At 34.9% G+C, this 14,085-nt stretch overlaps 1 protein-coding gene and 1 pseudogene across 2 annotated transcripts; one reads left to right on the top strand and one right to left on the bottom strand.

Moving 5' to 3' along the window:
- Nucleotides 1-243: 243 nt before the first annotated feature.
- On the bottom strand, nucleotides 244-1,797 carry LOC145222148 (serine/threonine-protein phosphatase PP1-gamma catalytic subunit B pseudogene; annotated as a pseudogene). Its single transcript, XR_013859297.1, has one exon. The product of XR_013859297.1 is annotated as a serine/threonine-protein phosphatase PP1-gamma catalytic subunit B pseudogene (transcript).
- Nucleotides 1,798-2,509: 712 nt separating this feature from the next.
- LOC145222127 (ubiquitin carboxyl-terminal hydrolase 20-like) lies at nucleotides 2,510-13,431 on the top strand. Its single transcript, XM_080088166.1, has 23 exons — nucleotides 2,510-2,708; nucleotides 2,883-2,936; nucleotides 3,048-3,110; nucleotides 3,291-3,395; nucleotides 3,614-3,695; nucleotides 4,257-4,455; nucleotides 4,677-4,761; nucleotides 5,096-5,203; nucleotides 5,678-5,794; nucleotides 6,243-6,397; nucleotides 6,778-6,829; nucleotides 6,970-7,147; nucleotides 7,454-7,587; nucleotides 7,903-8,069; nucleotides 8,632-8,736; nucleotides 9,130-9,265; nucleotides 9,939-10,035; nucleotides 10,275-10,401; nucleotides 11,033-11,202; nucleotides 11,687-11,877; nucleotides 12,478-12,577; nucleotides 12,699-12,767; nucleotides 13,158-13,431. The coding sequence occupies exons 1-23, from the start codon at nucleotides 2,616-2,618 to the stop codon at nucleotides 13,289-13,291; spliced, it is 2,721 nt and encodes a 906-aa protein (XP_079944292.1). The 5' UTR covers nucleotides 2,510-2,615; the 3' UTR covers nucleotides 13,292-13,431.
- The last annotated feature ends 654 nt before the right edge of the window (nucleotides 13,432-14,085 follow it).

Here is a 14,085-nt window from a genome sequence, read left to right as displayed (position 1 = left end):
ACTTCCATGGGAATCACTTTGATAATTTTGTCATCATTTTGCCTCAGGGCAAATATTACAATAACAACACGTTGCTCTTTATACTTTCATCAGAGAAAGTTTCAACTTCTGATAATATTTTCCAGTTCAAGTTCAGATAAAACTGATCTTTGGGCAAAATGAAGTATTTAAGCTTACAGCTCATCAATTCATTTGTCATTGAAATGCCTATGTTTACTTTAAATCAGTTATTTCAACCTAAACCTGTCAAAACAAATATACAAAAACAATCATTTACACTATTTTTTGTATTCCAAGAGGCGATAAGCAAAAAAACAACAAATAAAATCACCGCTTATGAAAACATTGCGTAACTAATTGAGCACGGAAAATGTAATTATCCTCTAAAGAAGTGACAGCACGCACTGCGCACATTTCATAGCAGCAGACTATGTGTAGGGTATATTGCTATGAAACTAAGTTTGTGGTGATTGTTGTGTGTCTGTATTGCGCTTGTAAACAAAAACACAACTACAAAAATGATCAAAACTGGAAAAAAAATAATCTTTAAATTTGATGCAGTAACTACATAACATAGGAGTTTTGGGGTTACAATGAGAGAAGGGGAAATTTAAAGGCCTTGGATTGTAAAATAACATTTTATAAAACGTTCATACATCATATTGAATTATAAACCATTGTACATAGGAAGTAAAGAGCAGAACAGTTTTTTTGTGAACTCAATTTTGTCCAGTTCTTGTCAAAAAGCTTTTTACTTTTTCCCCTTTGCCTTGTTTCCGGCATTTCTTGGGGGTGTAACTGGACGTCCAGCAGTCAACGACCCATACGGATACTTTTTCTTGTCAGCAGGCTTCAAGATTTGAAATGAACACATTAGGGTCTCGTCAATGCTCATCATGGCTCCAGCGTTATCAAACTCTCCACAGTAGTTGGGGGCTGAGAATAGAGTAACAACCTGGCGTTTGGCGAAAAACTCGTAACCATCCTCGACGACTTGATGCGCACGACAGATAAGATCGAGGTCGTGCTTGTGCAGGAACTTAGCAACTACTTCAGCACCAAATGTGAATGAGACACCGCGATCATTTTCACCCCAACCAAATACTTCCTTGTCTGGATCTGACCACAGGAGGTCACACAAGAGTCCTTGATCAGGGACATCGGTGGGTCTCATGATTCTACGGATCTGTTCCATTGACTGCAGATCAGGTGACAAGCCTCCGTGGCAACAAAAGATTTTTTCGTCGATGATAGCAGCCAAGGGGAGACAGTTGAAGCAATCGGTGAAAGTTTTCCACAATTTGATGTTGTACCTTCTCTTGCATTCATCATAGAAACCATAAATTCGGTTGATACTTGCGCATTCATGGTTGCCACGAAGAAGAAAGAAATTTTCTGGATATTTTATCTTGTATGCAAGAAGTAGAGCGATGGTTTCAAGCGATTGCTTTCCACGGTCAACGTAATCGCCAAGAAACAAGTAATTTGATTCTGGCGGAAATCCTCCGTACTCAAACAGACGGAGCAGATCGTAATACTGGCCATGGACATCTCCACACACTTTCAGTGGAGCTTCCAGTTCAAGCAAGATTGGCTGACTGAGAAAAATTTCACGTGACTTTAAACATAAGGATCGAAATTCATTTTCTGTCAACTGGACATTTTTTCCTGGGCGCGATCCCCGAACTTCAAGTAGGTTAGCAATAATTTTGTCGATATTAAATTTGTCAGAATCTGCCATTTTTGAATTTGTTTGTTCCAAGTAAAAAACTTAATTCTGTGAAAATAAATAAAGTTAGAAGCATTAAAAACACCTAATTTTGCTTTGTTCCTTTTCTAATGAAATTAATCTATTTAATTTTTAAAATCTTTCACTAGATGAGTATATTTTGTTATCTTAAAACATAAAAACACCAATTATGCAAATCCATCAATAAATATTGGCATAACGTTAAATAAGGTGAATGGTAACGTACAGACAATACAAGATACAAATTCTATGTTTAAAAACGTCCTTAAGAATGAAAATACTACTACAAGAAACAAACGAAAGAAAACATTAAGCAATTAAAACCGCCATTTTTCTCAGCTTTGCGAACACACCTTTTGTACGAAAGGCGTACGTGCGAGCGACCTCCTGTGTCAGGCAATTAAATTCGTTGAAATTTTTAATTTTTTAATTTGATTTCTGTGTGGTGTTCTTTATTTGTAAATTACAACAAGAAAACTTGTTAAAATTAGTTAATAAAATTATTATGAAACTTTTCTGAACCCCAAATTACATATTTGTAGCTTAAAGTTGTTTTTATGAAACAAAAATGTATTTTTATGAAACCTAATTTAGTTGCTAACGTGACCTAAACGTTGCTGCATTTAATAATTTATAATATTAGGGAACATTTAGAAACATTTTGGGAAAAAAATATAAAAAAATAACACATTTATTTGTATCAGTCGTGTAACCGCGTCATAATTAGATCGGAAATTATGATGTTTATGTCATGACGCGAAACTTACAAAATTTGCTGAGAAGCAGGGAAGAATTTTTGGAATTTTCTTTTCGCAAATTAAAAACTTTTTTGATTGTAAAAGGTTGCAGTAGTAAATAAAATTGTATGACATTAACTATAAGCGCCGAAATTATGGAATGTTCTCACTTGGACAAACATTTTGACAAATCAAAAAGCGACCTTGTCAAATTGTCTGAGGTAAGTTTTTGCAAATAATAATATCTTTACTAGCATAAATATGAACCACTTTGTTCAACAATTCTTGTGGCCAAATCACGTATGTAAGTACAAAATAAATAATTTGTGTGTTAAAATTACCACTCACCTAAATATTTAGCCTGAATGTGAAAATAACTTTCTGTTTTTTTTCAGGGAAACTGTTTTGTTTGTAAAGCTCCGGGTCCTAATCTCTGGGCTTGTTTAAAGGTGAGATCTTGTTAATGCTGTGTTTATATTAGCCAATTTCAATCAGAGTTTTAATCCAGTAGTCTTTGACTTGATTTGAATTTTAAATTTACACATAAGTTTTTATTTTAGGAGGGTTGCACATTTGTTGGATGTGGTGAATCAAAAAATGACCACGGATCAAAACACTGTGAGGTGAGTGTTGTAACTAGACTGTTTTGTGTCTGAAAATGCATTTTTATTTGTTTAATTCATCAAAATATTGACTTTTTTGATAAGAATATCCTTACATTCATAACCTAATCATTGATTAAATTTTGTTACTTATTTTTTCCTTTTATGATGTTTGAATTTCATATATTTTTTCATTTGCAGGAACTCAACCACCATCTTGCTGTAAACTTACGTTCTTTCAGAGTTTGGTGTTTCGCTTGTTGCAAAGAAATTCATCTGCGTCAGTACTTTACTCCAGAAGAAATGGTAAGATTAAATGACAATGATTAAATCTGGTTCTGTATTTTTAATTTCTGGTGCCAATAAAACTGAGTTTTCTGCTTGGATGTAAATACTACCAATGCCTTTTTTTGTTTCCTATTTTATGCCGAATGAGCATTTTGTCATACCCAACATGGTTTACAGATACATTTTGAAGTATTGAAAATAATAATAATCCGTTTTTTTTTTTTTTTACTTTTCAGAAACGATTAAAGGCAGCAAAATCAAGAAAGCCCATCCCAGGTGTGGCCTGTCCTGCCTCAAAACTCAATCAAACTAAAAAAGGTTTGGCAATATTCAGTGCAATTTTTTGGGCATTATGCCAACTCTTTTCTTTTTACACCATTCATAAATGACATGATTTAGGTTTATTTCGAACACATGTTCCTTAAAACTGCGTAATGTTCACCACAAACTAAAAGCATATCAGTTCTTATGGATAATGTACTGCTAATTTCTACAGCTGCGAACGATTCCCCTGGGTTTGAAGTTAAGATCACCTTGCCAATTTTTATTATTAGCTATACACGCGCCCTTGTAATGGCAACATCAGGGATCTTAGGTGCTGTATTGACTAAATTGCCTAAATGATTAATGTCTGAAAAGCAAAAACAGTTTACTTGACATACATGTAAACAGTTTAATAGACCTATAAAAACTCATTGTAGCTCAAATTTGTGATTAGACAATGATTTGTGTTCATTTTTTTCATCTCCATGAAGGTTTCAATCAAATGTGTTTAATGCATGAAAAAAATTATATACATTTAACTAACTAAAATTCTGAACATTTGAAATATTTATGACAAGACTTTAGCAATAAAACCATATGACACATCTTGTATAGCAAACAATCCAGTTCTGCCTTTGATTCCGCCTTCACCTCCACAACCAACCATCAATTTCACGACTCTCTCTTCATTGCTGCTACTCCAGAATGAATCAGAGGATTCAGGACACCTCGATTCCACCAGGGGTCTCACTGGCCTCCGTAACCTTGGCAACACTTGTTACATGAATGCTGCTCTGCAAAGTTTGTCAAACTGGTAACGAAAACAAACGTTTTTCAGTTTAGTTGTGACATCTATGTTTATTGAATTTGGTAAAATACTACAATTATTAAAGTGTTTAAAAAAAGTTTGCAAGCTAATGGCAAAATATATAAGCTTCTATAGCAAGAGATGCATTGAAAAAAAAAACATTTACCAGATGAAGTTTAGCATTGAAGATATTTTTATTACTTTACATGCTTTCTTTTCTTTTTTAGCCCCCAGTTGAGTCTTTACTTTATGGCAATTGGAAAGTTGTTATCAACGAGCCAAAAGCACTCAATGTCATCAAGTTATCTAAAAGTGAGAAAACAGTATTTACAAAAGCTTACGTTAATTCTCCGTTTTCCAATATAGACAAAATGTTTATAAATAACTTCACAACATGATTCATATGTTTTCATTAACTGCTGCTGTTTATTTCTGGAAGTCTACACACATATTATGATGATTTAACTTTATTCTCACAAAGCATATTGCTCTATCGACAGATTCAACTCTAAAATAAAGTCATAACCTGCAATAAAAATAGTTGTACTATTGTTAAAATTTCATTGCATTTGAATCTGTCACTGAGCAGTATTAATAAAATTTATTTTGCGGGTTAACAGTTTCTTACAACTAAATTATTTTGCAGCTTGTTGGTGATCTTTGGAGTCCCAAACGGTTTTCATGTGTGGCTCCATCTAGTGTACATTCCACACTTCGAATGATTAACGGATCTTTTCGGAGCTATCAACAACAGGTAAGCAGATAGATCAGATTCAAACATAACTAATTGACTACCTATATGTTGCACCAAATTTTCACCAATATGCACATGTAGAAATAATTGGAAAGCAAAAAAGATTGTTGCTGTAAAGCAAGGCTTCTCAAATTTTCTTGCTCTGCAACCCCCATTTTAGAAAAAAAATTCTATGTGACCCCTTGATGGGTATAGTCTATACACGTGAATGATGTTTAAACAATAAATTTATGCACGTACACCATGGATTATGACAATGACATAATAATGCATGTTTTGCGACCCCAAAGCTATATTCTGCGACTCCCATATTGGGATGGGCGCCCACAGTTTGAGATGCCCTGCTGTAAAGCACAGTGTTTGCCACAATTACATGATATTTTTGGTTTACATTGTATGAGACAATATCAACCCCCAAAAGTAACAGAGATTAGACAAGCTTACTTGTAAAATGCAAACATTGAAATGTTGCAGGACACACAAGAATTTCTTCGTTGTTTCATGGATCGACTTCATGAGGAATTAAAATTTGCTGTTCCTGTTGATGATCCGCACTCCCTGCCACAATTCCAAGAAGCTGGTGACGCATCAGTGAGTTCCTGATATATTTTACAAGATTTTAGGGATGGGCCGAGCAGAGCCCAAGTACTCAGTACCAAGCATCGCTATTTTTGATGCTCAGTGCTTGGCCAAGCAGTTGCACAAACTGACCCGAGCGTTACATTTGCATATTCATGCCCTGCTAATATAGTGTTCAAAAAGTGTCCAAGAACAAAAATGACAGTGTTAGATGGTGGAATAACACCTACTTCTGGTGCCTGTACAGTTTAATATACCACTGGTTGTGTAAGGGACCTTGGAAAACTACAAACCTAGCATGGTATTGAGAATGTTGGTGACATCACAAAACACCAAACACCATTTACATAAGATGCTTGTTGTTTCACCAACATTTGCCGTTTTAAGCCCACCCCTATTATATTTTATTGCGTAATTGGAATCTAATGAATGATGATTTTTAAAGTAGTGTGTTTTTCAGAACTTGCTGCCGATCCCCCGTATTGTCACTCCATCGCCATCCAGTGGTGATGACACAATGTCAATAACAGTGAGCACGTCTTCCGAGGAAAGTTTTAAATCCTGTCACTCGATGGAGGTAGATGCAGCAGATCAGGATTCTGTAGTGATGGACGGGTAAGTGATTTTCCAGATTGTGACGCGATTACTTTCTTGAAACTGTATTAAATACAAATGCTACATAATTACACATACTTTAGTTAAGATGAACATAAATTCACAACTGGGATCAGCTCTGAAGCGTCTATGGAGACCAGCTGGTCTGATGCCAGTTGTGAATTTATATTCATTTGGTAGCCGGATGATTCATACTGTGATAGTCACACACAAAAGTTTTGTGAGAAGATTTTGTGAAGATAGTGTTGTCTTTAAGCAGGAGTCTTAACCTCACTAATTGATATTGTAGATATTGTTGTCACAATTGTACTTGCTTGCTCGCTCATAAATCATATGGCAAAAACACTTACGTTCATTAAGCTGCAAATTTTATTTTTTAGGGAGCATGAGGAACAACCAATGATTGAACGAAATTCTGTAACATTTCCACAGGTAAACCTTTTAATCGTCTCTTGTTAAACATTTTCCATATTTCTTGACAATTTAATCACTCACTACTGTACTTTGCTTTTGTAAATGTGCCACAAAACTAAATTGCATTACACTCATAACACCATCGTTGTTTTATCCAGGAGTTGGATCAACTTCATGCCTCCGCCTCCCCTCTTTTCCGCAGCACATCGATGCCGTCCATTGCAACATCCGAGATCCAACAAAGATCAAACGACCGGCAAGAAGCTCGTAGGAAGCGAACAGTTTCATCTCGATCAACAACTCAAATCGAATCGAGCTTCAATGCTGCAGAAAGTGGTGAGGACGGATTTGCTAAGTTAAAGTTTGAATTCATTGCAATGCCTTAATACCTAATACACATTTTCATTAACAAAGCAACACATGTCCTATTGTAGTATTAACAAACTGGTCTGTGACTCTTAATTGCACTATAACCAAGGAATCAATTTGTAAGGCGTTTTTGCTGTAATTGTGTAGTTTTAAATTTAGTTTAGAAAAAAACATTTTTTATTTAATTCTTGGCTTAGTTTATTTGACTGAGAGCCAAGCATAAAAAATTTTAATGCTCAGTATCTAACAAAGTTCAATATTATGATGTCACAGTGCTTCATTCTCCACCAAAGAAGAAGGTGTTCAAATATCAGAGTGTTATCTCGGATATATTTGATGGTGAACTTCGAAGTTCAGTGCAATGTCGAACATGTGGCTCTATTTCACATACAAGGGAAACTTTTCAGGTAACAACCAAGTTTTAACTAGTTTAACTATTAGGTTAACGAGTTTTTTAGATCTGTTATTATTGTTGTAATTTAACACGAAGATGCAAGCAACTTTTCACCTGGTTCGCACCGGTTTTATAGAACCGTTTCCCAAAATTTTATGACATCAGCAAACTGGTTAGCATTACTGGTCACTGTCAATTGACTTTTTGTAACAGAACGGGCTAAAAGATATAACTTTTGTGATAGAACCGGCTGACAAAAAAATTAGATCCCATCACTGCATATTGCCCAAAACTTTTTTCCATTATAATGTATTCTTATTATGTTTAGGATTTATCGTTGCCCATCCCTGGTAAAGATGACACTGCCAGATTACACGGATATTCACAAAACATGACAATGCCCGTGGTGAGCTCCACACCTCCACCGAGTGGCCCGTGTGCCAACACTGAAGGATATCCAACGAGGATTTACTACATATGGGACTGGCTTAAAAGGTATTTATTGAATTTCAGTAACAATTAGGGGTGGTCCGAACTGCGCCAGAACCCGACTACTCGGTACCAAGCATCGCCATTTTTTTTCAGTTGCGTAAACTGACCCAAGCATTACATTAGCACATTCATGCCCTGCTAACATACTTTGCACATTCACAAAACCAATGTTCAAATAGGGACCCAAGAACAAAAATGACTGTTATTTTAAAAGCGTTAGAATGTGGAAAAACATACCTTGGAAAGCTACAATACCGACATAGCACTGGGGATGTTTATGATGTCACAATGCGCCAAGGATGCTCGGTCGAGCACTGAACATTAACATGAGATGCTCGCTGCTTGACCTAACAGAATATTGCCACTTTGGCACTTCCCTAAAAACTATCATATCATCATCTTGTTTGTATAAAATGATTTGATGAAGTTATACTGTAGATAGCCTGTTATGCTGTAGTGACCAACAGCAGTAGCTGCACATATTTCCAGTAAACTTTTTCAAATTGTGTAAATGTTTAAAATCAAATTAGGAACAAAAAGTAATGTTAACAATTTTGTTGTTCAGTTGGTTGTGGGGACCTGATGTAAACTTGTGTGATTGTCTTGCTGCATTTTTCTCTGCCGACGAACTGAAGGGAGATAATATGTACAGTTGTGAAAAGTGCAAAAAGTAAGTTTCTGATTTTTTTTATCAAAGATTAAGCGATGCTTCTCACAATTTTCTACTTATGTACCCCTAGTATATACATAAGGTGTTTGTGTACTACCTGTATCCAAAATATGTATTTATTTACAATCTTTATGCAGAAAACAGACTGCATCACAGAAACTATAACCAATATCTTTGTTGTTTCAAAAATGTGCGACATGTAAAAACGTTATAATGGCGCAAGGAAGTACATTTCTTAATTAAAATTTTTTGACATAATTCTTTTCGATAAAACATACTTTCATGTCACCTGATCTTTGTTGCTTAGTGGCATGTACACAGGTTTGTAATTATTGCCAAAAATCATTAGAACATTACCATTTACAAACCAAAAAAATGTGTTGTTACTTGCAGATTACGGAATGGAATAAAATATTGTCGTTTATTGAAGTTGCCTGAAGTTTTGTGCATTCATCTCAAACGATTTCGCCACGAATATTTAACTTCATATTCTACAAAGATTTCATCAACTGTCACATTTCCACTACAAGTGAGTAAAACATCCTAAATATACCTAAACTCAAACTACTACATCTGCCGGAAACTATTGAAATATGAAGCATGTACGCTTTTTGCGTCTATTTGGGCCATTATATTTACCATTAAACTTATGAACAGATCCGCACATACTGTTCCAAACCACTACTGTCAGGGAAAGGGTGCAATGTTTACAATATCACACACCTTTGCAACACTACATAAATGATTAGGCTAGCAAATGACAAGCTTGCTATATATATATATTATGACCAACACTATGTATTTCTGCTACCTTTTTGATATTTGCATTGGTATACCTTGACCTTTGTTATATTTGTAATGCGTCTCTTCTTTTAATTCACAGTGCTCCTTTTATGCACGATTGCCAACAAAGCTTTTTAGTTTCTGACAATTATATATTTTTGAAACCAATGCATGTCGTTTCTCAATGCAATATGGCCCGGCCATCATAAAATTTACCAAAAGCACTTTGATTTTTCATGTCTGGCTCATGTAGTACAATATTTGTTACAGATAAACTCTACAATTATTCTACAAACAAAATGTTTTTTTTATCTTTACCTGTTAAAAAAAAGTGTAATAAGTTGTTTACCAGGTTTAGAACAAGAATCACTCAAATGTAAGTCTACAATTTGATATTATTTACATTTGTTTATTTTCAGGGTCTTGATTTGAGTCGATATGTTGCAAAGGACAATGTCTCAGAAAATACAATCTATGATCTTTCTTCTGTAATTATTCATCATGGAGGTGCTGGAGGTATGACAAAAATATTGTCAAGTTTACACACACAGTAGTAATAACTATTCAATAAAAAATTAACTGCATTGTGTTAAGTAGAAATAATAACTTCAAAAACTGTTATATTCAGTTTCGGCGATATTCAGTTTTATAGAGGTTTCGATTTGTTTTTTAAACAAACTAACAGCCTGTGCAATAACATAATTCAATGCTTGAAGTTTATGGATTTAAATAAAACACAGACATATATTTTCCAGGTGGACATTACACATCTTACTGTAAAAACCCATTGAATGGGAATTGGTATGAATTTGACGACCAATACGTGACACAAGTCAGCGAATCAACTGTTACCGGTGCAGAGGCTTATGTGTTGTTCTACAGGTCAGTTTGCTAATTTAAAATTTACTGTGTAGCTCAGTAGTCCATTAGCCAAGCCTAATAAAGAATTAACTGAACTCATACATGTTGTAAAAATGAAACAGTGATGTTCAGACATACAATATATTGTAAACCGAGTATTGCTCATCCAGCAGATTTAGTACAAACAATCGATGTTTTAATGTCCTATACATGACGCCTTCACCACATTGTTTTACAAGATATGTCATTATCCTGGTGAAGGCGTCTTGTACATGACAAAACATCGATTGTTTATAATAAAACTGCTGGATGAGCAATACTCGGTTTACATTATGTCTGGCAGCAAATAGCTTATTTCATACAATATAAAGATATGGTCAAAGTATAGAGATTAGGCTTAAATTTTTGAGGCTAAGAAGCATGCAAAAATGTTTATGAATAGGCTGTTTAATACCCTTTTTTGCTTTGTACAAATGTTTAATGTTTTTTACACTACACATGTAAATGCTTGTAAGACATTGATTTTGGTAACTTTTTTGCCAAAGCCAACCCTTGTCATGAATTTATCTATTTAACTTCGAAACTAGTGAAATAAAAAATATAAAGTAGCCCATAATTTTTTACTTTTGACACTTTGTTTGGTTGTCAACAGCAAACGCGACGAAGAAGCAAAAAAATTTCGTGAACAAGTGATAACACTAGATGGAGCAAAGGAGCCAGTACTGATGAGATATTATGTGGCTGTCGAATGGATGCTTCAGTTTCTCACATTTGCTGAACCTGGTCCGATTGATAACCAATATTTTCTTTGTCCACACGAAAGTAAGTGCTACTGAAAAATTTCTGCACGCTGTTATTCAACACTATTTTTAAATATTGAATTTTGAAAAGTCAACAAAATTTCATTTTTCTGTTACCTAAAACACATGTGGCAAATTTTATGTGCCAACCAATTTTGTAACATTCTTGTTCAATTCTCATATTCTTGTAAAGTTTTGCAAAAAATACTGTTTATTGAGCAAGAAAACCTTATGTTTAAAATTTTAAAATTTACATGTACATTTAAACTTAATATGTTTGGTTAGGTCTTTATTAACTGCACAACATGACCACTTTAAATGCAACATTAAAACGCCAAAGAAATATCTTTCTGTTGTTTGAATTAATTCTGAAGAAACAGATTTAAATTCTGTTCATGTTAATATATTTAAACACGGCCTGTTGTGGTAGCTCGCTGTAATGGTAAGGTGACTTCCACCAAACACATACATTGATGTGTAAAGTTTCAATTGTTTCTTTTGTCCAGATCTTAAACCGACGCTTCTGGATAGTGTGGGTGAACGAGTTTGTTGTGTCTCTGAGCAGACGTGGCGAGTCATGCACGAACGATTTGGTGGTGGCCCTGCCGTAACTCATCTCCAGCCATGCGCGACTTGTATTCATGAAGCAAAGGTTTTGGAGGAGCGACGCTTGGCTGAACGTGAAATGTATTTGAAGGTGAAATAGTTGTAAACTTGTGATGCTATTGTGTGACAAACTTCACAACATACAGTTCAATTTCCAGTTGCAACTGGCCTAGTCCATGTGTTTGTGTCTTTGCAGATGCATTAAAAGTGTTTTTTAACTAATTATGTCTGGAATACAAATATGAATACAGTCACTGTAATTGAATGCCTGGGAGACCGACATGATTCGGTTTAATGCCTTTAAAAGGCCTGGTATACCATGGTTGCTGGTCTGCTCTTTAGTGCTGATCCCAGTATGAATGCATTTACCTTAACAATTCCCTACTACTAAACAAGAAAGACAACGGTGCTCGTTGTTAACAAGTTTACCACTTAGCCTGTGTAGCTCAGTTAGTGAAGCACGAGTCCCAGAAATACTCTTGTCATATGTTTGAAATTTCTGTTCCCGTATAACGCCTTCAGTGACCTGACATACTATGATTTACAATGTTTTTCTAATATTTTTAACAAAAACAAGGATGCTGCAAAAGAGATTCTTTCTGCAATAGTTGCCTTCAGACTTTTTAAAAGATCTAGCCTTTGCTAAACACAACATTCTTCACATGTGTAAAATAATTTTGTACTTTTGCAGCTGAGTGAGACATCTCAGGAACTGGCCAACATGTCGACATATTACATCAGCATGGACTGGTTTCGGCGATGGCAGAATTTCATCCACGGCAAAGAAAATGGTAAATAAAAGTATAAATGACATCAGGACAAATATGTTGCTTTTCATATTTAAATGTGGGACATTTTGATAGTTGTATTAAGTTGTGAATTAATTTAATGCTTGGCCATTGTTATCATTAGATCCTCCGGGTGAAATCAACAACCAACCTATTGCTGTGGTACGAGATGGAAAAGTCTCATTAAACAAAGGTAAACTAAATATAGTGCCAAGTTTTGTTCAATGATTTAAATTGTAACAACACATTGTGATGAAGTGGCACAAAGTAACACATAACACACCAGTCTACTGGCTATTGCAAATACCCAAATACAACTTTAATAGCCAAGAAAGAAATGGTATAAAACTTTAATGCTTGTAACTGAAAGATAAAAAAATAAGGAGACTCAGACAAATAATACTATAGGTTTGAATGAAAAACAAATAGTAATGCCTGTAACTACATTTGACATTGTATGGCAGGCTTTACCCCTGATGTATAGCTAATTTACCTTCTGGTATTTTTGTGTGAAGGATCTCAAAGTACACCACCTAACTTGTTGCCATGTGCCTTGAATATGAATCTGTATACTTTTGCACAGGTGGGGATTATGGTGAAATAGCAGCTGAAGCTTGGACATATTTACTTGAAACGTACAGTGGTGGTCCAGCAATACCAAACAACAGCACCATGATATACCAGAATGATGGTAGAGGGAATGAAGATGGAGAATGATATAAATTTTTACAAATGTTGTGCTGCTATTAATTATGGTTGAAATTATATTTCTAATATTTTTGTAAATTAATATTTCGTTAGTGTTGGTGTCAAATTACTTTATAAAAGAATAATATAAATATGACGAATAGATTTTATCTTTTGTAGACTTTTAGAACATTGAAGTATTTACAGGACAGAATGTCTGACAAAATGTTGAATTGCAACCAACAACCTCCAAAACAACATTACAAATTCATCTATCATCTTTGTAACAAAATTTGTTGTAGCATGTATTTCAAATAAGAAATTTGACAGACGTACTGGCTAAGTTTAACAAAGTATTTTTCTAATTTCTGCATTTAAGCCTTTTGTCTAATAGAAAAGACTTTATCTACTGTTTTAGAGGCACACGGAACAGTTTTGAAATTGCTGTGGTTGCTAGTAACACACGGTTGGGTAACCATGACTAGGCTTGTACGCTGCCGTCAGCTTCCGATAAAAAGTTTAGTGACCATTTGCAGTTTACCATGTTTAGCTAAATGCGTATTTTCAGTGCTGGATTAAGGGTCTGCTGGCCTGTAGGCTCATTTTATAAGTGACCTGAAAATCAGGGTTGCCAACTAAAAAAATAGAAATATCAGTGTTGCCAAATCATTGTCACAAAGATCGTTGTTGTAAAGTGGCCTGGATTTTTGACTGGCCTGTAGACACGTGCCTACTTGCCTAATAGTTAATCCGGCACTGCGTATTTTGTAACTTGGGTGCAACCACCCTGCTGCGAAATAACAAAATAATACTGTTACTGAATC

The sequence above is a fragment of the Phallusia mammillata genome, chromosome 4, assembly GCF_965637545.1.
Source record: "Phallusia mammillata chromosome 4, kaPhaMamm4.hap1.1, whole genome shotgun sequence".
Taxonomy (NCBI): domain Eukaryota; kingdom Metazoa; phylum Chordata; class Ascidiacea; order Phlebobranchia; family Ascidiidae; genus Phallusia; species Phallusia mammillata.
Note: the sequence above shows the minus strand (reverse complement) of the source record. Positions and strands in the feature narration are given on the sequence as shown.

Bases quoted from the DNA above. Each gene is read 5' to 3' on its own strand.
- LOC145222127 (XM_080088166.1), top strand. From the start codon at position 2,616: ATGACATTAACTATAAGCGCCGAAATTATGGAATGTTCTCACTTGGAC. The intron at 7,588-7,902 runs GTAACAACCAAG...TATTATGTTTAG, and splicing joins ATACAAGGGAAACTTTTCAG to GATTTATCGTTGCCCATCCC. The intron at 11,878-12,477 runs GTGAAATAGTTG...GTACTTTTGCAG, and splicing joins AACGTGAAATGTATTTGAAG to CTGAGTGAGACATCTCAGGA.